Genomic DNA, 27,218 nt, shown 5'->3' on the forward strand with positions numbered 1-27,218 from the left:
TTCAGGTAAAATAGAAACAGCTTCTGGCTTTGCCTGTTAAGGATTTGGTTGAGTCGTAAAACCGCAGCATGTGATGTAAGGTTAAATACAAATTAGGAGATCGAACACAGCCACATATTAAAACCTAGTACTAGTAGTATTTAAGCGAAGAACAATAAAAAGGCAAGCTCATTATACACCATCCCAAACAGTGCGCCTATTGACCCTTGAAAATTCCTCAATCTTAAGAATTCGAACGAGTTTCTAAATTTATGGGTCAAATGATTCGAAGATGCCCTATAACTTGCTTGTTTCCTTCACCAATTTGATTGTTTCTTAGATGGCCCTTCCACTTTGAAAACATTCAACTGTTGTTCCCTCTTCCCTAAGAAGTTGAGATCAAACATACATCTGACCACTCTTGTTAACATCTTGTGGCCCAATGGCCCACGTATTAGATATTAAGCTGATAAGAACAGACACTACACTTGATCTTTTACTCAAAAGCCTGAGAAAGGTATATAATTCATCTGACCATTCTTAAAAAACTTTTGGTGCCACTCATGAATCAGATGGGCCAGATTTCTGCATCAAGAAAGGGTTACACTCTACTTCCAGCTGAACAGCAAACAATTTTGTGGCAAAGACAGTCCATGCGCACAACCAATTAATCTGTCGAACAACCATTGTAATGCTACTTCTGACCTTTCCGAGCTAGAAATCTTTCCCGAGCAGCTTGTATCCTGCTGTCACGGTCTTCGGGTGACTGAATTGCAGCAATTTCTTTCTTTTCCACAGTCGAAGCTACTTCTTGAATTTGGTTATCAGGCTGGCTAGATCCCCCACTGTTCCATGCACAAGAAAGTTCAAACAAATGGAGAGGACAATATAAGTAAATCACCTCGAATGTCCAGCATATGTTACTTACCTCAGCTTAAAGACATTTAGTTTCTCAAGCTTCGCTAAGATTGGAGCAACCCATCCCATCTCAACTGCACATACATTACGCATAAATGGGCGTGAAGTAACCATTAATTCATGATAGACAACATAGTGTGGAAGCATCCCATCCTCATCTGATTTTAGCACAGAAGATGGATGGACCTGCACAATTAATAAGGAACTCAAGATTTGAAAGTTGAAATATGCTAGTTCAAATATAAAACTATAATATTGGTACATCTATAACACAGCAGACATAGATCTCGTCCCAATATGATAACTGACTAAGGAGCACGTATATCATGTTTAGAGTTCATTTTCAAACTAAAGATGAAACTTTAGACCATGGCCTCTGATAAGTGCTGATTTTACCACTTATTCAGCGTCAATTACTTACGTTTTTGTAGTTCTTTTAGTATATATTTATGCTCAATCACATGGAATTTGTCATGTTTCAGGTTTGTTGATCAATAGATGCGGTCAAGGCTAAAAAGGATGAAAAAAGAGATAGAATGACGAAATTGGAATCAAGATCGAAAACTGTGAAGTATGTGGCGTCTCGTAGATCTATGCAGCCAACAGAGGTCCCATCTGTGCATCCAACAGAGACTTATGCGACACCACTGAATACGCTAAAGAAGAAGTCCTGAAAACTGTCAAGTCTGAGTGAAGCTGCATGACGTTGTCTGTGTCCCACATAGAGGACTTGTGCAAGCCGCACACATCTATGCAATCTCGCAAAGGTGGATGGACAGGGTGTTTTTATCCGGAAATTCTAAGTCTTATTCAGTTGTATAAATACTTAGGTTATTTTTACTATCTTTTCTTTAAAAACACAAGAGAACAACACTGAGAGAATATTGTAGAGAAAAGCAACACAAGTCTGGTCTTGTGTTCGCTTTCAAACTCTTTCTTTTCTTCTCATGATTAATATGATGAACTATTATTGTTTATCACTAGGGTTTAAGCCAAATCTATGTTATTCATATAATTTCTTGATTCGTTTGTGGTATAAGGTGTTAGCGTTTTACTTATTCCAATTGAATCTATATTTAACCACTATGAACGAGGGAGTGCGCGCTCTTGGTTGTGCCCTTTGAATCTATCTGGGGAAAAATCATTGTATCTAGGGTTTGATTCAATCAGCAGGTTGACTAGACTGCCGAAGGAATTGGAGCGTTGAACCAATAATGATCGTTCAGAATCATCACTACTTCATACTTAACTAGGGTTGTGGCATATTTTGGTTCAAACTGAAAAAACCGACCGAACTGAACATTTTTTAATTCCGTTTCAGTTTTTCGGTTTGATCGATCGGTTTTCGATTTTTGAAAAATTTTATTTTGTTAACCAAAAAAAAGAATTTTATTGCAAGTCAGTTTTTCATTCAACATAATATATTGGGTTAAGACTTAAGGGGTCGTTTGGTAAAATGCATTAAAGAAAATAATGCATGCATTAGCTTTGTGTATTACTATCATCTTGTTTGGTACACTTTTTCAACCTATGTATAACTAATATTTATTACACTCTAGTTGGTATTAAGGATACGTATAACTAATACATGGGCATCCATGGTATTAATAATGCAAAGGGTTTTAATGCATGTATTAGCATGATAAAGACAAAATTACCACTCAAAACATTTTCCACATCCTTTCCATCATATTTGTGGAGGGTATTTTTGTAAGAAAATATTTTTATTGAAATTATGCACTGCATGCTATTTTTAATAAATCAAACCAAACACTGCATAAGAAATAATCTCAACATAACTAATGTAAGCATAACTAATACAAGCATTACTAATGTTAACATTACTTTTGCACCATACTCGACACTATTCTGATACACTCCACCAAACGACCCCCAAGTGAGTTTGCCAAATTCAATACATCCACATCTCAAATTAAAATAACCAACCCAACCCAACTCCCTACCCTAAAATCACAACTTAGTACTCGCACTCTCACAAATCACAAATCAAAAATCACAAACCACCATCGCCGACGCCACAAGACTGTCCAGACGACCATCGTCCACCACAATACCACCATTGTCGATCTAACACCCCAAAATATTCTAACTCAGATCAGTCCAGAAAGCCCCCCCCCCCCAAAACCAAAAGACTTCAGTTTTTGCTGAAGCCTGACTTGTACGTATGCCATCTACGGGCTGTAGAAGGTTCCACGGGCCATAGATGGACTCGTGGAGTCAGACTTCAGAAACCATCTCAAGGGTTGAGTTCTTGGACCAAGTTACGGAACATAGAAGCTTCTATGAGCCGTAGACCTGATCCGTAGATCAAGTTCAGAGCCTTAGAATTTCTAGGTGTACAGGACGAACCCCTATGCAGACCGTAGAAGGATTTACAGACCTAGAAGGTCCCGTAAACCCAACTTCAGAGAACCCCTCCCCTAGTTCATTTTCTACGAACCTTCATACGACCCGTAGAAGGGTCTATGGACCATAGAAGGTCCCGTAGACCCAACTTCAGAGGACCAATCCCAGCACCCTCCCTACTAACGCGCAGGACGGTCCGTAGGGAGGTCTACGGCCCATAGAAGAGTCTGTAGATCTAAGCTTCAGAGACCCTCAATTCTAGTCTATTTCCACAAGGGCCTTCTAGGGCCGGTAGAACATTGTACGAACCATGATGGCCTTCGTTGACGGCTTCTATCAGATTTAATGAAGGGTATTTGGGTCTTTTACCGCCCTTTCCAAGTCCAAGACTCGACGTTTTGCGACATAATTGAGTCCCTTATCAGTGTCATTCAATCTCAAGACTTAGAGCAAGGTTTCAAGAGGAAAAAAGTTAGGGTTTCAAGAGTATTCATCAAGTTCTTCAAGTTTCTTCAAGAACATTGTTATTCCAGGTATGTAAGTCTAATCATAGTGTTGGACTGAGTTCGTTCTCACGCCCTACATCTAAATTCAGTCAGCAAGAGTTTATCCTAGGGTTTTAACCCAATTCTTTTCATGAATTTCAAGTGTCTATGATTCCTTGTTATTGAATTCGATTCTCTATCGTTGAGCGTTTGATTCCTTATATGATTCTAGTGATTGATTGTTGTTCATGCTATTTTTCACATGAAACCTATTGAGTGTTGAAGGCTTTACATTGTTGTATATTATGCATTGTTTTCATTTAACATGAAAGTATTTCAAAGCATTAGTAAAAGAAGAGTATTAGGGAAACATGAGTGTCCCAAGTGCATTACTTGATTTTGAGACTTTTTGCATTAATATTCATTATGCATGATATTCAGAGTTTGAGTGAGGTAACGTATTATGCATTATTACTAAGAATGAGTTTCAAGAGAGCTTGAGTAGTTTCCAAATGTATTATTTGTATTGAGAAAAAGCGTATCTATTTTAAAAGAAAGCATAAAGAGTTGAGAAAGATTTTTCAGTCAGTTTAAGTAAATCCATTGTGACTTCAGAGAGTATTTTGAGTATTCACTCATAGAGATCTTATTTTATGAGCATGATTGCATGTTCTGGGAATAGTATTGAGCACCGATTTGGATAAGAGTTCGGATAACTCAAACCCTATAAACTACATAGCCCGCGCAGAATAGGATCGTGCCATTGGTTCAGGCGACTCCTCACTTCGGTACCTGATACGGACTTTTAGATGGATCCATGAATTGAGTTTGCGTGCCTTATTCTGGCAAGTTATTGGACGGCTCTGGCAACTTGAGCAGTACGTTGTATCATCACGAGGCCCATAGTGATGGTTGTCAGATAGAGAAACTCCCCAAAAAGAGAAAATACTATTGTTTTAGAGTTGTATTTATTGCCTTATTTTATTTGTAAAGCTTTGAGGTTTTCATTACACTTGCATGCATTACTTTCAGTCGAGTTATTTCCAGCATTCCTTTCAATTGAGTATTCAGTGTAGTTATATTTCCTTCAGCTATATTACATACCGTACATTCCATGTACTGACGTTTTTCGATGCTACATCGCTTTATGATGTAGACGCAGGTACTCAGAATCATCAACAGGCGCTCCGTTGAGATCACATTCGTCAGCTTTTGGTGAGGTCTCCTTGCTTTCAGAGGGCTCCTTTACAGCTATTTGTTTTCAATATTCATTAGTATTTTTGAGATAGCCGAGGGTCCTGTCTTGGCATCTATCTTTAGTTATTAGAGACTTCATGGACACAGTTAGAGAGTCATTTTTGTTATTTAAAGTTTGATCTTTTAAACATAAATTCCTTCTTTATCAGAGTTATTTACAGATTCTTATTTTAAAGAATAATTGAGATGCTTGAGTTGTTTTAAATGCTTAAAATTCTCATCCAATTTAGTTTCCCCATTGAGTTTGTAGTCTTCCGTTAAGCAGTCAGCCAGGCTAGCGGTTCACTTGAGACCAGCAATGGTTTTCGAGTGCCGACCACGCCTAGGGTATAGACTCGGTCGCGATAGCCAATGTACATTTGAACCCATGGATGGACTCCATTCACTTTACATTCTTAGTTTTATCACAAGTCTTCAATCTTCATCACTTAAACTAAAGACGTAAAGAAATAATTAGGCAAAGCGAATTATTCACCCACAGCTAATGTATCATCACGAAGTTCCTGGAAAAGTTTACTTAATCTGTAAAAAAAACTCAATTCACACACAGAAAAAGGCTCAATGTAATGATATCCAAACTGAAATTGTGAAAATCAAACTGAACCGAATTTATTTCAGTTTAGTTTCGGTTAATATTATTATCAAACCGAAAACCAAAAAAACAAACCGAATTTCGTAAACCGAGCCGACCGAATGCCCAGCCGCATGCTTAACGATAGGAATATGAGTTAAGTAAAAATACATCTAAGTTAGGAGACCGTGGCATATGAACAAGGATAGCCTAATAAATTGTCGCCAATTACTAATCCACACGAATCAACGAAGTTGAACGAATTCATAGAGGCAGTGGAACCCTCGATTTCTCTTATAATGATTACAATCTATCTTTACTACACTTTCTTAATTGTTAGCTTATATTCTCTAGTTTTTGGTATTAATAATTGAAATCACCTTAAAAAGATAATTGGTACCATAGGGCAGCCCGGTGCACTAAAGTTCCCACTATGCGCAGGTTCGAGGAAGGGCTCGACCACAAAGGCCTATATTATGCATAAATCAATGAACTAAATCTTAACAACCCCATATAATTGGTCTCTGTTGAATTCAACTAGGAAATACTTCCAGTAATTATTGTGACGACCGCTTACTCTTTTACAAGGGTACAGTTGCGTTATCAGCCTCCACAAAAATGGACAAACATAACGGAGTAGCACTGTGAAACAGTAATTACCTGTACGAGTTCAGACTTGAAACCAAGAGGCCGATACCCGTTATGTCGAATCATTCTTTCAGCAAGCTGATTTGCGTAGCCAATGCACAGTGCTTTCCTCAAATTTTTGTACTCCTGTTGGCTGCCTCTCCGTCTATTGCTTGTTTCGACATCTAATGAGCCTAATTTTAAGCAGACAACATAAAGGAACATTTAGAAGCTTGATTTTTCCAGAAATATTATACGGGTACCCATGCAGTACAACTACCAGAAACTAAACCCTAACTCAAGGGAGGCGCAAAGTTAATTGCGTAGTAGACTACAGATGCCATATATGATGTTTAAAATGAATGGGACAAGTTAAAATTGTAAAACTCCCAAACAGGACAATCTGGAAGGCTTTCATTTATCATTGTCTTGAATTTTGAAAATTCTAGCAACAAGAAATCATTACCTTTAGTGATTTTTTGCATTATTTGAGATAACTGTTTCCTGACATCTCTCACAAACACCATCCCGCGGACCTACAATTGACAAGATCTGGAATGAATAGCATCTCCTTATATCATTCCATTTATGTCAAAATGGCATAGAGTAAAAAAAAAAATTCAAATAATCAAATAACAAAACCAATAGTATGAAATAACAAAACCAGTAGTACTATAAAAATGTGACGGTGCTTCATGGAAGTACAGTAAAATACCTGTAAGTTGTTCTCTTTACACCAGTCTATGTTGTAGTCGGTCTGGTACCATTGCTCATAAATTTGGAGCAGCTGGATGTGATCACCCAAGCCAAAACCATCAGGAAGGTTCGAAGGAGCGTGCCTCCTCTTCTTCTCAGAGCTCTTACTGCAAGTTTAACAAATTAGTTAGTCAACTTTGAAGTATTGCCTGCTTAAGTACTGAAGGACAAAAGAATGCAAAAGAAGAACACAAGATTGCAATGCTTCAAGATGGAAAAACAACAAAAACAAGACCATAACATCCTGCCTTCATTGTCAAGTCAATGTAAGGCTTTGACCTGTGGAATATTTTTATCTGTATGGAAAATTGATAACACACCACTTTGGTCACCTTATTATGAGAAACGGAATAATCCTAATTAAGAGTCACATATTTCTTATATTATAACTCTCATTCTTTTGATACATAGATATTGTAGCAATATATTCTTTTTGACAGTGTCTTAGCAGGAGAAGATGTTGATAGAGTTGACAATTTATTTATCTTTGAAGAATCAAGCTGCTCTTCTCAGCGTCAGCTTAAACCTTCCCTTCATATTTTCAGTTCACAAGCTTCATGTTCAAAAAACAGAGAGGTTTTGTACCATATAAATACTAAATCTGGACCAAAGCAACCATTCTGGATGTCAGACTAATTGCAGCTCTAACTCATTATACTTCTTATCAAGAAACTTCACACATGAGACTTGTATTTGACACACAGATATGCAATAATTTTTCATTGAAACCACCACCAGATGTTCAGTAGCTTTAATGCTGCAGAGAAACTCAATTTCTTTGCTAATGAAGAATATACCCCTCCATTTCAAAATAAATGGTGCTTTTAGCTTGGGCACACCCCTTTAGAAAACTACTCATTACTACAAACTACAAAGTAAAATGTATTTTACTAACTTCCCCTTAATAGATATTTTGAAAAAGATATAGCTCTTTAGTAGTTTCTTGGTTATGTAAAACGAGCTTCTGGCGTGTGTCCCCAGTGTAGTTTTATAGATCCATTAAAATGATTAAAATTATATGCAAATATGTGTGTGATGGATAATAAAATACAATAATTAAAAGTAAATTTTTAAACGTGTGACAAGAAACACCAAATGAGGGGCATATTTTATTATTTTAATGTTTAAAACTAATTTCTTTTAAGCAACCAACTATAAATTTTGAACTTTGATTTGTAATTAGCAAACTTCTAATAAAGTCACAAATGACTAATATCAGCCCAAATAAAAACAGACTTACGACAATCGAAAATTCATAAAAAATTAAATTAAACTTGTCTAATGAGAAATTAAAAAGAGAGAAAAAAATACAGCATACGCATCATTCTTAAGACTTTAATCATAATAATATAGATGGAAAAAGTTAAACAGAATCAATACATAATTTTTCAAGTTCTTGTCGACGCCTTCTCTCATAACCAATCAAAATTAGCCTTCTTCATCGAGTCACACTAAAGCATGAATCAATAAGTACAATAAGGGTATTAGTGCTTCACAACCTTAACTATAGAATGAAAAGGATAATCTTTGATAGGAGTCTTATTCAACAAAAAAGATGAATTTATATAGATAAAAATAGAGTAATACCAAAAGATATTTTAAAGTTTTAAATTAAATATTTGAAAATTATGAATATGAAAAGAAGGAGAATTATGGATATTAACAGTATCAATTGAATAGGTATTAGATTCGAATTATGAAGGTGAATATTTAAAGTAAATAAAGAAAATAACAATAAATAAATGAAGGAAAGAAAAAGATTAGTGCAAATGATGCTTTCAACTTTTGATTAACACATTCCCACTTTTAATATTTAATATAATATGATATGATTACTATTTAATATTCAATTAATTAGATGTTTTTAGAGTATTTTGATGCCAAGGAGAAGTTACAGAAAAGTTCGTGAAATAATTTTGCCCAAAGGACAAAATAGTTGTTCAACTTTTGATGGTTATTTTTGTCTTTTCACTCAGAAGCTTCACACTTTTGCTACGATACAACACAACACACAAACTGAAACATAACATTAACCATAAACAACACAAAATGAAAGAATTGATTTAAACGAATTTTTACAGTGGCTGGACTTCTACAAGAAGAAAACTATTCATTCATATTAGTACATAATATGAAATTGTATACCCATCAGTGCACTTTTGTTCAAATGAAAAGCTTATCCCATCATCTTTTCAAAACAAAATTTCATCGGTCTGTAAGCAATAACAGAATTCTGAAGTATACATACACAATAAAAATTAAAAAACAGTCACTCAAATCAATAAAATACTACTTTATAGTTAAAAGCAATTTTCTTTTGAATCTCTTAAGGATAGATTCATAATCTTCATTGATGCATTCCATATATATTTTCAAGATTAGTTCTTGAGCGTTCAAATACCTTAAAGATGAAAGTGACATTGAAGACGATCTTTAAATAAGAGGAGGATAGAAGAGACTTTGAGTCTTTGAGGTCCTATCACCTTTTTACTTCTTCATTATATAGATTTTAAAATGACTTTTTGTATGACTTATCATCAATATTTACAATAAATAAGCAGTTTTATATGATTCATGACACAAAAATGAATGTTAACCCACGTAATTCTACGTTATTTAATAAAAAATTTATATAGCATTTGGTGATTTTCTTTAATGGATTGGGATGATTCATTAACAGTGATATCAATTAGTTTCTACCGCAAATGAGCTAATTCATTACTAACATGATAAGGGAGTAACATTTTTTTCATTAGAATTGCTAATGAAAGGTTACAATTTTGAATATGAGAAAAATAAATGCTCAAGTTCACATGCTTCATCAATGATTTGAGAAGCCCAAAGGACCTAATAAAAGCTGAAAATTTCAATGGTCCACATTTATATTTTTCTAATTTAACCTGTACTATTTGTCATTTAATTAGATTTTAAATTATATTTAGATTTATTTTAATTTACTGTAGGGGCAAAATGGTAATTCAACTTTTCACTTTGCACCTTCCCACTTTTAATAATATATGATATGATATGATGATGATCATCATCTATATTTAAATAAGGATAAAATTGGAAGAACATCATTAATGCCTTATTGATAATGTGAAACACCACTTATTTTGAAACAAAATGAAAAGGTAAAAACACCACTTATTTTGAAATGGAGTAATAGATTTTTCTTAGTATAAATATCAAGTTGACTTAATGTTAAGCAAATAGATCTATAAGGGAGGAGGAATGCTCTCAGGCACACTCCCCAAAAACACATTCCGGTGGCAGCTTGCCTGAATCAGCCAGCTTTCTTTCTCTCCTTTAGCTATTTCCTCTGATTTAGCTGTTCCCCACCTTTTCTTCTCTTCTAAACCAGTACGGTGGTTATTCACTATTCTACCAATGGACAAGAATTGGATTTATTTCACTGCTGGTTTAAACCTTTTGACATTACGAGATGGAACTCCGGAAACTCAACCTGGTACAAATGGGTAGAAAGGAGTCGCAGACTGATAAGGAGAACCTCGATAAGCCACAAGATCATGGAGTGGATTTGCTTCACACTCAGAGAAGCTTATAAGGACCAGAAGGAGGTAGTGAGGAGATGGAAAATTACAGAGAAAAATGCTGAACAGTTTAGTACAAGAAAACAGAACGAGTATGAAAGATTTATGAGCATTCTGTCAATGAATAGAGGAGGAAGGTCAATCTTGATAACTGCCTTAAATGCAGGTTGGTGTGACATTGCATTTAACATAGAGAACCTCATTAATGCCCCCAAAAGGCAAGAGACTACAGGCCCTCCAAGATTGACAGAAATCAACTACCCCTATGCTAAAGCCGTACAGGAAAGTAAATGGCCTTCAAAGACCATTCCCGAAGCAGAGGTGAGAAGCAAGAAGGGTAGAATAGAAATAGATGAAATTTCGGACCATGAAAGAGAAGGACTATTGACTAGATGCTTGGTTGGTAGTATAGAACAGGATTAGAAAGACTATTCCCAGGATTAGAAAGGCTAAAACTAGGTTCTAGATAAATGAATGACATGAAGAAGACAACTTAGAAAGGCTATTCCCAAATGTCTACTCCTTAGTACTACATCAACAGAGTACCATAGCAGAATTATGGACTACAACGAGATGGAGATTCAACTTCAGAAGGCAACTCAAATGATTGGGAAATACCAAGAATGGCAGATTTCATCAACAAGGTTGAGCAATTCAGTGGATTGGGAGCAGATGAAGATGAACTATGGTGGCAGGGAGATAAAAAAGCCAAATACAAAGTGAGCAAAGCATACAGGAAAATGACCAACCACAACCAGCAGCCAAGCAGCTGGCCATGGAAGAACATTTGGAAACAAAAATACCATATAAATGGCATGCTTTGTGTGGCTTCTGGCAAAGAAGGCAGTGTTTACCCAAGAGAACCTAATGAAAAGGGGGATAATTTTAAGCCCCAGATGCTTCTTGTGTGGAGGGGCAGAGACCGTGAATCATTAGTTCTTACATTGTAGAATCACAGGACAACTATGGAAATTGTTTTTGAACCTCAGAGGAATAGCAGGGAGCATGCCTGGGAAGATTACAGAGGCCTTTAACAAGCTGGGAACAGGCTGGGTTGTTGGCCAAGAATAAAGGCAGGTGGAGGATAGTCCCAGAAAGCATTTAGTGGACAATAGGGAAGGAGAGGAATTCTAGGTATTTTGAGAGCATAGAGAACAGTATGCAACAGATAAAGCTCAATTGCATCTTGCTACTGTGTTTTTGGTGTAATCAGTTACTTTCTAATGATCCTGTCTCTATTATTGATGTTTTAGATTCATTATAGACATAGGATCATAGAATCATAGATGTAGGTAGTACTTTGTAAATATGGGGGTACTACAACTCTTTTTTGATGAAGTGAGGAGATTTCATTAGAAGGCATCAAGAAGATGCAAGGCAAAAAATTAAAGCAAAAGAAGGGGTCTGCTCCTGTACAAGAATTTACTAGATAACTAAAGAGCAGACTTAGTCCAAAAGAAGTTCAACAGTGGTTACAGGGGCCTGGTTGAACCAGCTATATAATAAGACCAAACAGTTGGATTTAAGAATGTGGTTAGAAGTTGAAATCCCATCAAAACATCTACGATTCCTTTCATTTCAGATGCACCAAAAAGTAGCAGGCACCATACACCAGGTACTACAACTCTTGTAAGATTCAGATTCTATATATATATAACACACACACACAAAAGTTACCAGTTTCAAAAAAAAATATCAAATTGACTTGCACGGAAACAGTGGAATTTATAAACATCAATGTTACCACGAATCAGTAAATGCATGAATTCTGGACAATTCTATACCTTGGGGCAGGAAGCAATGTGGTCTCAGCAGACAACATGGAAACAACAGTCAATGCTTGGGACAAGCAATCCAACTCATTTGCCTCTAATAAGGTCCTTGAAAGAGAAGGTTCCAGTGGAAGCTCTGGACAAAATTGAAAAGTTAGATCTCCTTTAGTTTTGTTACTGAATGAATCACTTTATAATCTCCAAAATTATGGATTGCAGGAGAACTATAGTGTACTTTGTGAACTCCCTCCATAGTTTTCAAGGGGAAGAAGCCAAATTTAAAGGAAAATTCATGTCTCGTCCTTCCCAAGCAAGCTTTGGCTTTCTTTTCTTCTGAGGTGAGAGGGTCTGGATTACAGGCGACCTCTAATTAAAATAGAATATAAATCAATAGAGATGAACTATTTACCAGCCATCTTTCGTCCAAGAATTGTGATTGAACCATTTTCATCAATTGCATCGACTAAATATAATTGCTTCAAGGCATCCTCCAAAGACTCGACTGCAACAAAAGTAACAAAACAATGAATAATTGAACAAGTAGACATTTTACAAAGGTGGAGGAGATTTGGAGAATAAGTTCAATTAGAAAAAGGTAAGAGAAACTGATGCTTACTGGAAGGAGAGTCGAGAAAATCAAATTTGAGAATATCCATATCGGCAAGATCTAAGGACTTCAAATAAAGTACAGTTCCAGCCAGTGAAGACCTTTGTATTTCGGGAATCGTTGCATCCAAAAAGTCATCATGGTAAACCGTAGAGGGATATAAACGATAACACTTCCCAGGACATGTTCTTCCAGCACGTCCTGCACGCTGCTTTGCCTGCACCCTGCAGTCATTCATAGGTGGAAAGCTCAAGCATATACTTACTGAAGTATAATAATCATGTATGTTATATCAACATATGTTAAACGGAACAAAAGCCATATACTTTTTCTGAAGTAGAAGTAATCGTATATTTATATCAACAAATATTCGACAGAACAAAAAATGGGACACTAAGCAAAGATCGAGACTAAGTTTTTGTACTCTTCATCTGCCGACAGAACAAAGTAGTCAATAAGGTATCCAAAAACTGTCTGGTGATTAAACCCATATGGGGGTAAAGATGGTATTAACTGGAAAATCATTATAGCAATCTAGTGTTTTGGACGGCGAAAGGCGACAAGCGGTGAGGCGCTCCCCTTTTTGAAGTGAGGCACTAATTACTACCAAAAAATTAAATTATTTAATGCATATATAAATAAACAAAATAGCAATAGCAATAAAATATTTCAAGCAAAAACTAAAAGTAGATACTAGATTATAGTCTAGAACTTGAATGGACCCAATATCTTTCTTTTTGCTAGCATCCGACGCCATTGAAATTTCTAAAAATGGATAAAGCTATAGTATTAATAAGTATATAAAACAGAGAAGTTAACAGAGTATAATAAGTATATAAAACAGAGAGGCAGACACAAAAATATAGAGCTTAACAGTGAAAAAAAACACAGCTTAATCGTGTTACAGTGAAAAAAAACAGAGTTTTAACAATAAAGAACAAGAAAAAACAGAGCTTTAACTGAAGAAGAAGAAGAAAGAAAACTGAAGAAGAAAGAAAGAAAATTTAAAAGAGAGAGAAGAAGAATACGTACCAGTGGTCAGAGATGGCTGGTCGGAGTCTGAGTCTCGGAGATGACTGAGAAGTCACCTAATAGAGATATATGGTCGCAGCAACTCTAAGGTGAACGTTAATAATAGAAATAAAAACCCTAAAATTTCTTTAAATCCCTAAACTATCGCTAAAATTAAAAAAAAAAATTGAAAGGGTGTCGACTTTCACGCCTGGGTCGCCATGTCGCCTTTCTCGCCTTTCCCTCACCTTTCCAAAATCGCCACACCACAGCCTACATAGATGACACAGTGTCGCCTTGCCACTCTCGCCAAAGGCGAGAAGGCGATCACCTTTCACAACACTGTAGCAACCTTTGAACTGCGGGACCAACATACTAAGGGGAACAATATTTTTCCTTAAAATACCTTTCGGTTCTCAAATAGCTAGATTTTCCAACTGTTAATCCAACTTTACACCTCAAACAAAGAGTCCTTTCTTAAGTACCCAAAACCAGCTCAACTGAAAGAAAATAAAGAGAATAAAAAAAAGGTAACACATGTTAACTTACTTGCTAATCTGAACAACCTCTAACGAGTACATGCCAGTGGATGGGTTATACTGTCGTTGCTTCACATACCCAGAGTCAATAACATACCTGTCATCAGTTTTTTGCATGAAAGAGCAGTTTAGTGATCTCCAAAAGCAGAAAACATGAATTTAATATCCATTACATAGAAAGCATAAATGGAAATGCAATAAAAATTCCCACACCTTAGTTCGTAGTTAGTAAGCTACACTATGGGGAAGAAGGGAGGGAAGATGAGTGGAATCTTCGACTAGAGGAAGGATATATTCTCCTTTATTATGCTTTCACTGTTTAACAGAAGTACAATGAAGCAACGTTCCTCTTTCATTGATTTTTAAAAGTGGAAACAAGAGAATGATTAAGACTTCATTCTAGTACTAATTACTCAGTTCGTGGCAGTCAAATATTGCAAAAGAGACTTCACAGGATGTTTTGAATTCAATTATTCCACCATCCCTGTCTAAAAGAAAGGAGGACAAATACAAACAAGAATAAGCAAGGTTTTTTTATATTTCTCTTTTCCTAGTCCTCCTCCCCTCAAATAAAAAAAGGGACTTCCCTATCCTGAAAATCTCCACGACTCTTAAATACAACACTTCCTTATCCTAATAAAGTTGATTGCATGAATAAATTACATTGGCATTCTGACAACAGTAACCTTCAAATGAATAAAAGAAAGAAGTAATAAAACTACTGGCTGAGGCCTTCCTTAGAGGGGATAACATTCTTGCAAGAGAAGGAAAAGACTTCAGAGATCCACTCAAGCACACTCCCAAGTTGAATCCAAGGGTGTGCCATAGAGGTCAATAAAGTTTGAGTGAGAATCATAAGAGATGGGGTTCAAATCCCAACAGAGGGAAAAGAAAAAGAAAAGTTAGATAATTTCTTCCCTCTTGTGCTTAAGCCTTGTTGAGCAGAGTTATCGAGTAACTACTTTGGTTGGAGGATGCAAGTATATGGTGGAATAATCGAGGTCCGTGCAAGCTTGCTGGAACACCGCAATTTATAACCCCCCCAAAAAACGTACCCAAATTACACATGAAGACAAATGCTAGTAAAGTACATGATGATTTCTTTACAATTACTCTTTCTGCAAGAACCTATACTGCAATTGCTGGGGTCTTTGTTTGAAAAATGTTTGGCCTAATTATTATTATTATTATTATTATTATTATTATTATTATTATTATTATTATTATTATTATTATTTCCTTGAGAAGATGCTAACTCTAAACACATTTATAATATCACTTTTGGGAAAGTAAACTTAAATTTTGAAGTCTTTATACTTTAAGGGGTCATTTGGTAGCTGGTTAGAGTTATGCAGGTATTAGTAATATAGGGATTAGTTATGAGTGAATCTATGTATTATTTTTTTGAGAATTGTTATGTTTGTATTCCTCAACATTAGGATATGCTGGCCACCTTCAAAATTCATCACAAAAATTACAAATTTCCTATCAACTCTACAATTTGATCTATATCCTCTATACATAATTGTTTACACCAAAAAAGTAAAGATACTAAACAATTCCATTTTACTTTGTGAATGGAATTGGATCTATCTTCATAACATCTTCCATTCCCAGTGTTTTGAGAAGCGAGAAGCGGAAAAAAGCGACCGGGGCTCGCTTCACAGAAGCGTGAAGCGAAGCGCATGCTTTTTTTAGAAAAAGCGCTATTTAGTATAAACATATAAAATATAAAATATGCATAGATAAATAATCAAGAACTCAAAAGACTTAGATTAAAAAGTAACTAGATAGTCAATAATCCTCATAAGTAACAACATATAAAGCAAATGCATAACCAAATCACAAAGAGAGCAAAATCCTATTCTTCCACAAGATCCTCAAACTCTTGAAGTGCCATCAACAAGGGTTCTACTTCTACTTGGTCCTCATCTTCTTCCTTATCGGAGGACTCATCAACAAGAGTTCTACTTCTATTTGAACATGAACTTGAACCTATAGCTACTCTTTTTTCCTTGCCCCTTAAAGTACTCCCCCTAAAACCATAAATATTCTCCTCCACACCACTAGCCGTAGCAACATCACCATAAGTGAGACCTTCTCCTTCGTATACTTCTTCATCTTCATGATTTTTGGGTGCTCCAGTTAACCATTCATTTGCATTATCAATATTATCCAACAAAATTGGATCAATGGTATTGCGAGCATTGTAGCGACACACCAATGTTCTATTATATTTGATGAACACTAGATCATTCAGGCGTTTTAACTCAAGCATGTTTCTCTTTTTAGTATGAATCTGCATAGAATTCGTAGAAAGTAATTAATGGGAGGACTTTGGACAATTAAGATACCATTTAATTTAGTAATAACGTAATATAGGTTCTCACATGTTCATACACGCTCCAATTTCTCTCGCAACCGGATGAGCTACAAGTTAAACTTCGCACTCTAATAGCAAATTGTTGCAAGTTTGGGACATTATGACCATATTGCATCCACCATTCAACTGTAGAAGAATTATTTTAAAAGTTAATATGTAATAACTTAAAAGTTAAAGCTCTAACAGTTAAATGTTGAAATGCTCACCTGGTGACCTTAAGGTTCTAGCTCTAATGGCCGACTCAACTCCAAGTAGCCCATCCGCTTTCATGTACACACCAAGCTCATCCCCTATTTTGTCTTGCAAAGTTTTATCTAGGATCATCCTCTCAACACATGCATGATATCCTAACCACACTTCTTCAGTTAAAGTCTTCATCTCATTATTTTTATAATAGAGCCCCGGGTTCAAAATATGTCCAGCTGCATGTAAAGGTTGATGAAGTTGATCCGTCCACCTTGCATCAATGATTTTGAAAACATTCATATATTTCCTATCATCATAATTGAATGCCTTTTCAATACTTTCTTTGGCCCTATCCATGGCTTTATAAATGTAGCCCATTGGTGGTTTTTTCTCCCCATCCACCATACGAAGTACATTAACTAAAGGACCACCAACTTTAAGTGCTTGAACAGTGTCATTCCAAACACCAATGATGTGTCTCGCAATATCTTTCCCAAGAGTTTCCTTTGCATAGACACTCTCATTCCATTCCGTGGAGAATTCACCAACACATTGATGATCATTATCCCATTCCTTGCTATCCATTTATCCATCATAATGGAACAACCATACGTTTTCCATTGAACCTTATGATCTTCTACAATTTTGTTTGTCTTTTCCACCTCTTTTTTTAAACAAGGAACTCTTACCTCATGATAGGTGGGGGGCTTCATTCCAGGGCCATATTGGCCTACTACCTCAATGAATTCACCAAAACTTTCGGTGTAGTTAACACAATTGAAAGGCAACCCTGCATCATACATCCACCTAGCAAAAGTAGATACAGCACGATCCCGTAAAATCTTGCTAGAAGCCTCTAGATCAATAGGTCCACCTTTTCTCTTTTCATTTGGTTTTTGCGAGAAATAGAGATTAAGAGGACCTTTGACATTGCTAGTGGTGGATGACCCACTTTCACTAGTTGAAGGTTTCTTTTTTGAAGGAGGCCCCATTGGCATATTCACTTCAACTTCATCATCCATTTCATCATCATCAACAAGATTAACCATGGATGCTTCAGGATTCATTTGAGTTTTAAATTCATTTTTTTCGTAAAATACTCTTTTATTTCTTCCTTCACACTATTCGGGACTTTGGACACACTTTAACATCTTTATAACCACCAATAAGATGCTTCTTGTGACGAAATATTCTGTCATTATATGTCATATCACAAAAAACACATTTGATTTTTGTGTTACTTCCCATGTAAATTCCATATGCCCAAGCTGGATCCCTTTTTTGTGTCATTAAGAAAATACAACTTACTACAAAGAAAAAATAGAATAATAATTCAGTCACACAAGTCAAATTGTCAAAACAATAATAGAGCAGTTTATAGATGGCAGCAAAATTAATAGACCAGTTGGCAGCAAAATTAATAGAGCAGCTGCAGCAAAATTTAAAAAAATAATAAAGTAGCCAGACTATGTGAAAAAAAAACAGAGCATATGCTCAAGTTAACAAAACAGAGGTCCCAGATACTAAGAAGTGAGAACCCAAATCAAAAAAAAATAATGGCCAAAGCATAACAGAGTCGCGCAGAAGAGAAACAAAAACTTGAAAAAAATAATTCTTTATCTTCACAGCAGCTGCGCAGAAACAAAACTGCGCAGAAGGCAGAACTGCTGAATAGAAATAAAAATAGAAAGAGAAAGAGAAGAAAAGAAGAAGAAAAACTAACCTGGTTAAAGAAGTTGAAATGTAGAAGTCTCGAAGAAGTCGCAGCAGTTTGGAACAATTAATTGTAAGTTTTACAGATTTTTTAAGCGAACTTTTTTCTTGCTTCTCGCTTCTCCCATGAAGCGCACACTTTTTTGAAATCGCTTCACTTCACGGTAGTGAAGCGCTAGTACCTCGCCTCGCCTCGCTTCGCTTCACGCTTAAAGCGAGCGCTTCGGCGCTTTTTCACAACACTGTCCATTCCTGTCTCTCCACATAGGCCACCATATACATGATGGTATCAACTTCCACCATCTCTTTTGAGTCTTGCTTCCCCCTCTTCTGCCACAACAACTGAATAGATTAGTTGTGTGCTCTGGCATGGTCCAGCTTTGACCGTTGATGTTGAGAAAAAGCTCCCAGAGTTGTGTTGTGAACTTACATTGTAGGAATAGGTGACTGTTTGTTTCTCCAGTTAGATTACATAGAAAACATCTTGGTACCAGTGTCCTTCCTTTCTTCTGAAGGACTTTTTGGGTTAGGCATGCTTTTTTGATTACTTACCAGGTGAAACATTGCACTTTTATGGAAATTAAACCTCTCCAAATATTCTTCCATTGATATTGAGCACTTCCAAATCCCCATGTCTCCCTATGTTACGGGCACTGTTATCTGTGAACTTGCCCTCCTTATTGTGTCACCAGATAACCCTGTCTGTTGCATTTGTGTCAAGGCTAGTACCCCCCCCCCCCCAATTTTTCCGCTAATGAGGCCACTCTCCCTATTTCCCAATCATTCAAAAGTCTTCTGAAGGATAAGTTTCATCCTTGTTTAGACCAGCAATCACCTACCTTGGCATCAGGATTGGTGCAAATGGAGAAGAGGTATGGAAACGATTCACTCAAAGGGTCTGATCAATCCAACCATCTCTCCGAAATTTGAAACTGTTGCCACTTCCCACTTTGAGAATCAGATTTTCTTCCATAATGTTCTGATTGTTCTCCATACTCCCCATCCATATGGTATTGTAACTGCCTCTGCACACCTTGAATTCAGTTCTCCATAATTTGTTGTTATCACCTCGTTCCAAAGAGTGTTATCCTCAATTATATATCTCCACAACCATTTCATTAAAAGACTTTTATTTTGAACTTTTAGATTTCTGATACCCAGGCCTCCTCTTTCCTTGCCCCACATTACAGTATTCCACTTCACCAGATAGTAACCCTTGCCTTCTTTCCCTCCTTGCCATAGAGTGTCCCTTCTAAGCATGTCCAGTTTCTTGATAAATTTTGAAGGAATTGGGAATAAGGACATAACATAAGTGGGGAGGGCGTCCAGTACAGAATTAATCAAAATCACTCTACCTCCCAATGAGAGGTATTGTGATTCCACATTGCCAACTTCCTTTCTATCTTTTCCAGAATCCCATCCCAAATCTCCAGTGCTTTGTGTTTGCTCCCTAAAGGCATACCCAAATAAATGGTTGGCAATCCTTCAATTTTACACCCTAAAATGTTTGCCAAACCTTGAATTTGGGGTACATCTTTAACAGGAATCAAGCTACTCTTCCCCCAATTAACCGTTAGGCCTGACACTGCTTCAAAGAGATTCAAAATCAATCTGATAAAATTCAATTGTTCATCTTTTGGTTCGCACATGATAATGGTATCATCTGCATCTAATAAGTGATTAATTTCTTTTCCCCTTCCTGATTTGTCCCCTATATTGAAGCCTCTTATCCATTTGTATTGTGTTGCTATTCTCATCATACTATCAAAACCTTCCATTGTTAAATAAGGAGGAAAGGAGATAAGGGGTCCCCCTGTCTCAATCCTCTTTCTGAGGAGAAGAAGCCAATTGGTTCTCCATTTACAAGGACTAAAAATCTAACTGTCTTGATGCATACTTGTATCCATTTCAGCCACTTGTTGCCAAATCTCATTTGTTTCAGCGTGTTCAACAGATGGGACCAATTTACATGGCCATAAGCTTTCTGGATGTCCAACTTCCATAAAACACCTGCATCTCCACCTTTCAATGTTGAGTCTATGCATTCACCAGCTATTAATGCAGCATCCATGATCTGTCTCCCTTTAATGAAAGTCATCTGATTCTTGTTAACCAGTTTGCTTACAAAATTTTTCAGTCTCTCTGCCAATAACTTGGCTATGCTTTTGTATACTCCTCCTATCAAACTGATTGGTCTATAGTCCTACAACTCTGAGGCTCCAACTTTTTTGGGGATCAAAGCAATGAATGTTGCATTGAAACTCTTTTCAAAAGCCTGATTGGAGTGGAAGTGAGCCATAGTGTTGATTAGGTTTCCCTTCAATACATCCCAGAAAGTCTGAACGAAAATCATAGGGAATCCATCTGGGCCAGGTGTCTTCTCCTTAGCATACATCCTTATACTTTTCAAATTTCTTCCTCTTCAAAGGTCTTTGTAACCAGGTATGTTCTTCCTCAGATATCACAGAAACATTCTGAATGTTTAGATCAGGCCTCCATTCTTCAGGTTCTATGTATAGATTCATATAAAAAATTTGAACTGACTCTTTGATCAAAACCTGATCCTTCACCATGCTTCCCTCCACCGCAAGTTGTTCCATGGAATTGATTCTTCTACGCGAAGTGGCAATTCTATGGAAGAACTTAGTATTTTTGCCACGTTGTTTCAACCATTGTATCCTGGACCTTTGTTTCCAAGCTATCTCCTCATTGTTAGCTATCTCTTCAAATTTCATAGCTAGGTTTGTCTTTTGCAATACTTCATCATCAATGATCACCCTGTGTTCCCTGTATGGTCTCCCAGCTTGCTATCTGATTCAAAATATATTCCTTTCTCTGTTTTCAGTTACTTTTGTTGTCCCTACACCATTCCTTCAGTTTTGTCTTTAATAATTTCATTTTTTCAGCCAATATAAAGCTTGGTCAGCCTTCCACATTGAATGAAATCCACTACTCCTTTACTTTGTCCTTGAAACCCTCCACTTCCAGCCACCATGATTCAAATTTGAAGTAAGATTTCTTCTGGTTCCATTCTCCACATGTCAGAGCAACAGGGTTGTGATCTGATGTTAGCTTTGGTAGGACATCCTGTTTTATCTGAGAAAATTTCTCTCCCCATTGTGCAGAGTGTAAAAATTTGTCAATTCTTGAGGCCGTTTCGTGGTTTTCCCCTCTCCACCAAGTGTATGATCCTCCAAATAAAGGAGGATCAACCAGCTCCAATACATAAAGAAAATTTTGTCATAGCTCCATCTAATCTCTGACAGTTTGTATTTTCTGAGGGGTATCCGGTGACATTGAAGTCTCCACATACTATCCATGGCACTGTATATCTGCTTCTAATTGTTAGCAGTTCCTCCCATAAGGTCTTCCTGATCTCTCTGTTACAATCTGCATAGACTGCAGTAATGTACCAGCTGAATTCCTCATTTACTCCAGTGAATTTCCCCGTAATACTCTGATTAAAAGTCTCCAAAAATGCTCCTGTCCACATCCTTTTATCCCAAAGGATTGCAATACCCCCACTGCTTCTTATTGCCTCTTTGTGAAACTCTCCCACCCATCTATTACTCCATATACTTTGAACTACTCCATCAAAAGCCCCTTCTAATTTTGTTTCAACTAAAATATAAATGTCAGCCCCCCAGAATCTATGTATTATTTTATGCAGATATTAGTTATGTAAGTGCACCGGGCTGCCCTTTTTATTAGTTATGTAGGAATTAGTTATTCATGTATTAGTTATTCTACCTTTCTATCCTGCATAAAATAACTCATAGATTCCCTCAAACTTATACATGTATTAATTATGTGGTTTCTCAATTGTCAACCAAATGTCGTATTAATTTTATACATGAATAATTTATTTCCTATTTAACTACCAAACATCGTATAAGTTACATGGAAATTAATACATGGATAACTTGTTTATTATCCAGCTACCAAACAAACCCTAAGGTAACTTCTAGTTGGAAATACCCATTGTACAAGGTCTAGCACTCCAAATGCAAGCATTACTCGCCTCCCCAAACTTTTAACAGGAAAACATATACTACATATTCATGATCAAGACAGCAAGACAAAACACCGGGGTGAGAGGGGAGGGGGGATATTAAAATCCCATTGATTTCACCCATTAATCTTTATATAACCACTAGTTAGCAATTAACTGGGTAGGGATTTGGCCATAAATTCCAAATATTTTTCACTTTTTTTGGAATTTATAGAGTTGGAGTTGAAGATGGAGTTGTGTTTGATTATACTTTTTGCACAGAATATTTGGAGTGATGTTCATGCTTGAATGTACTTGAATACAACTTCAAAAGTGAAAAATGAGTGCACCCAAGGGTGTGACCTAGTGGTCAATGAAGTGGTTGATAACCCTGAGGTCTCAGGTTCAAAACTCAGCGGAGACAAAAAAACACTAGGCGACTGTTCCTATCTGTCTTAGTCTTGGTGGACAGAGTTACCTGGTACCTGTTGCTAGTAGGAGGTGGCAGGTATCCTGTGGAATTAGTCGAGGTTCGCGAAAACTATCCCAGACACCATGGTCATCAAAAAAAATGGAAAATGAGTAACAAAATAAGTTATAAGTTGTTTTTCAAATTTGAAATACAATTTTAGAATTTGGAATTTTCATGGTCAAACACTGATTTTATTTGTGAAAAATATTTCGAAAAAAATTGAATAATTTTATGGCCAAAGGGGTCCTGAGTTTTCTTCTTTTTGACCACCAAACTATTGCATGATCAATCATCACAAATCCTGTCTGAAAAATAGAAACTTGAGCATTCTAAGCATCACAAAGTCACAAAAAGATAAGAAACAATAAGTCAGAAAATATGTTAACACTTGAATAACCTCCAACAATTGTGCGGTGTCAAATCTACTTACACGACACCATCAACAGTCAAGGAAGTTTCAGCAATATTTGTAGAAACGATAAACCGCCTACAATTTGGAGGTGGATGACTGAAAACACGCACCTGTCCATCAACAGAAAATAGCAAAATGAGAAATACTCAATACAGAGGACAAATAGATATAGAATTTACAAGAGCAATAATAATGCAGCTAGCAGGACTCAGCTTGGTAAACCACTAAAAATGGCTGAAGAAAAAGAAGGAGAAGAACACTCATCTGAAGTTTTATCAAGAAGATGATCATTCAAATGAAATTTGTTATTTAAGAAAGTTCAATTCAACCACACATTCCACTTATGTTGTGTAGTTGCTATATAAACTTTGCAACAACAGTTATGAAAACCAAATTATTTATCACATATTTCAACAACAAAAACTTTTTGTTGTCAATTGCATTTATCCTTTTTCCTTACAAAACTTATTTGCTGTCAACTGGTGATCAAAGGGAGTGACTCAATCACAGCTAAAAATGAAACAAACATGAAAACATTGCAGCACAGACAACTGCCACTATCCGTTCTGGAAGTCAAGCTAGGACTATGACATGCTAGTTCACCTTCAGTAAAACACTAAGTTTAAATACGAAATCTCTCGGGCACTCAGAAGGGTCATGTCAGACACAAGGGCAAGGAGTTTAAGAAGGAAAACAACTTGCCTGCATCTCAGGTGGCAAGGATCCATGAAGAGGAAGGATTAGGGCATCCATACAAGAACCTTCTTCTAAACTTTGAACTCTCTCCTCCAACTTCAGTACCAACTTCTCTATGTCATCCTAAATAACATTCTCAATTTCACTTTCCAGGAAATAGTGATTTACATCTTCAACCATTTACTTTTTAGTGGGAGATACAGAAGGACTGCAATATACAGGAAATACAACTATAAAAACTCACCTGCCCTGTCAAAAATATTAAAATGTCCCCTTCTGGCTCCCGTACGTGAATATCTGTGCACCCAAATGAATTATCAGACCAAATTCAGAAAGGCAAGAAATATTACACAGAAAAGGAAAAGTAAACATTTCAGATTAAAGTAAGAACAAGAAAGAAATGAAACAATAAAATCAAGATTCAAACTTATAAAACAAACCAAAGATGTCACAGTTTTCATACCAATAGCTTTTTTTAGAGAAGCCTCAACATAGCTTTTAGGAAGCTCTGAGATGTGTACTACTTCCACGGGAAATAACTCTCCTGGTACAGTAAGGACGGGGCAGCCAGAGAAGAACCTAGATACCTTTCCACCATCAAGAGTTGCTGATGTGATCAAGACTTTCAAGTTTGAGTGACGCCATTTGATTAATCTTTTCATTAGACCTAGCAATATATCCCTGTGATTATTCCATAATGAAAAAAGTCATCTACAGAGATGGGCAACACCATCTAAGCATAAAAAGGGGGAAAAAAGACTACAACAATATAACAGTTGGATATATCTCTAAGACGTCATGATGAGATCAACACATAGAAGGGCATGGAAAGTGGATCTAACGTGTTCAAACTCCTCTCATGTGCTTCATCCAATATGATGACGGAATACTGATTCAGCTCCGGATTAAAAAGACTCTCACGAAGGAGCACTCCATCCGTAAGATATCTGCAATTAGGATAATCTTCCAGTTAAATGTCTGAAAAGCAATCAAGGAACAAAATCAATAGAAAGTGTCAATGGTAGTAATAGGTATTAATGATAATTCAGAACCACAAAAATACTTGATACGTGTTTTTTCCGAAGTTCTATCTTCAAATCTTATGGCATAACCGACTTCCTCTCCAATTCGAACATTTTGCTCCTGGGCAACTCGTCTGTCCATGAAAAGTTGAAAGAATTTATCAAAGAATGAACCGGAAAAAAATATATATAAATTCGAAGTATGAAGCAAAATAAGAGAACAGCAAATGTTGGACTAACTACTGCACAAAGCAAATATATAAAACAGATGTTGAGTGGCACCTTTTCGAGCTTCTATTACCTATCAACAAGAGAGGATTCAGGTCAAGGCTAACGTGGGAATTTCCTTCACTGGTTTTCCAAATGCTACGAAAAATTGTACTTATACTACTAAGTGTTTATCCTCATTTACCCTTTCCCCAATTAAGCATTTTCAAACAACAAGACTTCTGAAGTCATGTAACGGATCTCAAACTTTCCTCATCTAACATAAAGAAAGTCTCTACTAATACATACTAAACACTTGCTATCATAATCTTCAATAACTCTCTTGTTCAGAGAAACCGAAATCTCAGATTAGCTTAATTTTTACTATTATATGACCCTGTTTCCCCTTCTCCCATCTCCATTGAAATGTCTTCTGGTTAGCCATTTCCTTCAGCATATTTGATAACCCAGTCAGTCTCAACCTTCTGAGATTCATTACCCAATTCATCTTATCCTCCTGCCTAAAGACAAGCCAAACAATGTCACATCCCATTCCATAAAAGAGAAATAAATTAATGAAATTCTTGATCAATAATTTGGAAATCAAATGTCAAATCCAAGCATGGACGAAACTAGTGAATGATGCAATCTTATTTCCAGGAAATTATGAAGCACAATGAATTCGAAAAATATCCAGCCAAGTTCAGGGAGTTCACTTCCAAGAGGTCTAAGCTGATGACAATAATTATAAACAGAAGTCCGGAAACAACAATGTGATATTTATGTATTCAATGACATGAAATTATGTTACAAGCATAGAAATATACAGGTTGTAGCTCATTTCTAGACTAACTAACAGGTGCTTGTAACTAACTCTTTTTTTTTTGAATGACGGTGGTGTTGGGGCGAGCTGTAACTAACTCCTTTTAACTCTAACTAACCCTAAGAGATCAGTATAGTTTCGACAACTTGGCCAACTGTACTAACAGTTTCTGCAACTTTGAACTGAGTTTTGCATAGAAACAAACAGAAATAGAAAAACTTGTTGAAAGGTGGTACTATAATGTGGAGGATTACCTAGAAACAGAAACAGCAGCAACACGGCGAGGCTGAGTAACAGCGATGATTCCAGATTTAGCATAACCCCTTCTATAAAGTATTTGTGGAAGTTGTGTACTTTTACCAGAACCAGTCTCACCAATAACTACCACTACAGGGTTTTTCTCCACTGTTTCTACGATTTTCTCCTCAAATCGAACTATAGGTAAATCACCCATTGATTTCTATTTTACCATTCAAACCCTTCTTTACACTTCCACCAAATATTTCTGACTAATGTTCCATAACACTTCAAATTTATAGCTTTCAACTTCATTTAGCAAATAATTTTATAACAAACAAATTATTTTTCAATTAAATAAACTTTTAACCTATTTAAATATTCCTTTGGTATCATGACCAGAGATGATAAGTTCTTACGATTTAATTGATAAACTAGATATGGCAACCATGCAACCACAGATTCAATACATGCTATTTTTTCAATCATAATTTATGTGGCACATTTAGATTTTGGAGATTCATCCCAAAAAAATTATGAATTTTATATATTTGAAGTTGTTAATTATTGTAATTTATAGTAATTTTTGTATAATTTTTAAATAATATATATTACTCTCTATGTATCAATTTA

At 36.2% G+C, this 27,218-nt stretch overlaps 2 protein-coding genes and 1 pseudogene across 4 annotated transcripts; all 3 read right to left on the reverse strand.

Annotated features, from left to right (window-relative positions):
* Nucleotides 1–26,896, reverse strand: LOC129880463 (probable pre-mRNA-splicing factor ATP-dependent RNA helicase DEAH4). Of its 3 annotated transcripts, none has more exons than XM_055954500.1 (16): nucleotides 26,603–26,893; nucleotides 25,360–25,452; nucleotides 25,139–25,243; nucleotides 24,760–24,977; nucleotides 24,541–24,593; nucleotides 24,303–24,419; nucleotides 23,619–23,710; nucleotides 14,454–14,540; nucleotides 12,903–13,117; nucleotides 12,696–12,788; nucleotides 12,299–12,422; nucleotides 6,920–7,067; nucleotides 6,671–6,740; nucleotides 6,238–6,398; nucleotides 908–1,083; nucleotides 1–824 (listed from the first exon to the last, which is right to left on the reverse strand). In XM_055954500.1, the coding sequence occupies exons 1-16, from the start codon at nucleotides 26,800–26,802 to the stop codon at nucleotides 674–676; spliced, it is 2,103 nt and encodes a 700-aa protein (XP_055810475.1). In that variant the 5' UTR covers nucleotides 26,803–26,893; the 3' UTR covers nucleotides 1–673. The 3 variants fall into 3 exon arrangements, with proteins under 3 accessions (XP_055810475.1, XP_055810477.1, XP_055810476.1); XM_055954501.1 differs by having other exon boundaries at nucleotides 686–824; nucleotides 908–971; nucleotides 26,603–26,896; XM_055954502.1 differs by lacking the exon at nucleotides 26,603–26,893 and having other exon boundaries at nucleotides 25,367–25,454.
* LOC129881316 (U2 spliceosomal RNA) lies at nucleotides 367–500 on the reverse strand (annotated as a pseudogene).
* On the reverse strand, nucleotides 15,766–23,368 carry LOC129880464 (uncharacterized). Its single transcript, XM_055954503.1, has 3 exons — nucleotides 17,033–23,368; nucleotides 16,834–16,952; nucleotides 15,766–16,742 (listed from the first exon to the last, which is right to left on the reverse strand). The coding sequence occupies exons 1-3, from the start codon at nucleotides 17,595–17,597 to the stop codon at nucleotides 16,305–16,307; spliced, it is 1,122 nt and encodes a 373-aa protein (XP_055810478.1). The 5' UTR covers nucleotides 17,598–23,368; the 3' UTR covers nucleotides 15,766–16,304.
* Nucleotides 26,897–27,218: the final 322 nt, after the last annotated feature.

Source organism: Solanum dulcamara, chromosome 2 (genome assembly GCF_947179165.1).
Source record: "Solanum dulcamara chromosome 2, daSolDulc1.2, whole genome shotgun sequence".
NCBI classification, from domain to species: Eukaryota; Viridiplantae; Streptophyta; class Magnoliopsida; order Solanales; family Solanaceae; genus Solanum; species Solanum dulcamara.

What these genes read in the sequence shown, in the direction of transcription:
- LOC129880464 (XM_055954503.1), bottom strand. Translation starts at nt 17,597, where the DNA reads ATGGATAGCAAGGAATGGGATAATGATCATCAATGTGTTGGTGAATTC. An exon ending in TAGAACCTTAAGGTCACCAG is followed by an intron (nt 16,953 to 17,032) that starts GTGAGCATTTCA and finishes ATTCTTCTACAG; the next exon opens with TTGAATGGTGGATGCAATAT. An exon ending in ATTGGAGCGTGTATGAACAT is followed by an intron (nt 16,743 to 16,833) that starts GTGAGAACCTAT and finishes AATTCTATGCAG; the next exon opens with ATTCATACTAAAAAGAGAAA.
- LOC129880463 (XM_055954500.1), bottom strand. Translation starts at nt 26,802, where the DNA reads ATGGGTGATTTACCTATAGTTCGATTTGAGGAGAAAATCGTAGAAACA. An exon ending in TCGGAAAAAACACGTATCAA is followed by an intron (nt 25,244 to 25,359) that starts GTATTTTTGTGG and finishes TCCTAATTGCAG; the next exon opens with ATATCTTACGGATGGAGTGC. An exon ending in TTGACTGTTGATGGTGTCGT is followed by an intron (nt 14,541 to 23,618) that starts GTAAGTAGATTT and finishes AACTGATGACAG; the next exon opens with GTATGTTATTGACTCTGGGT.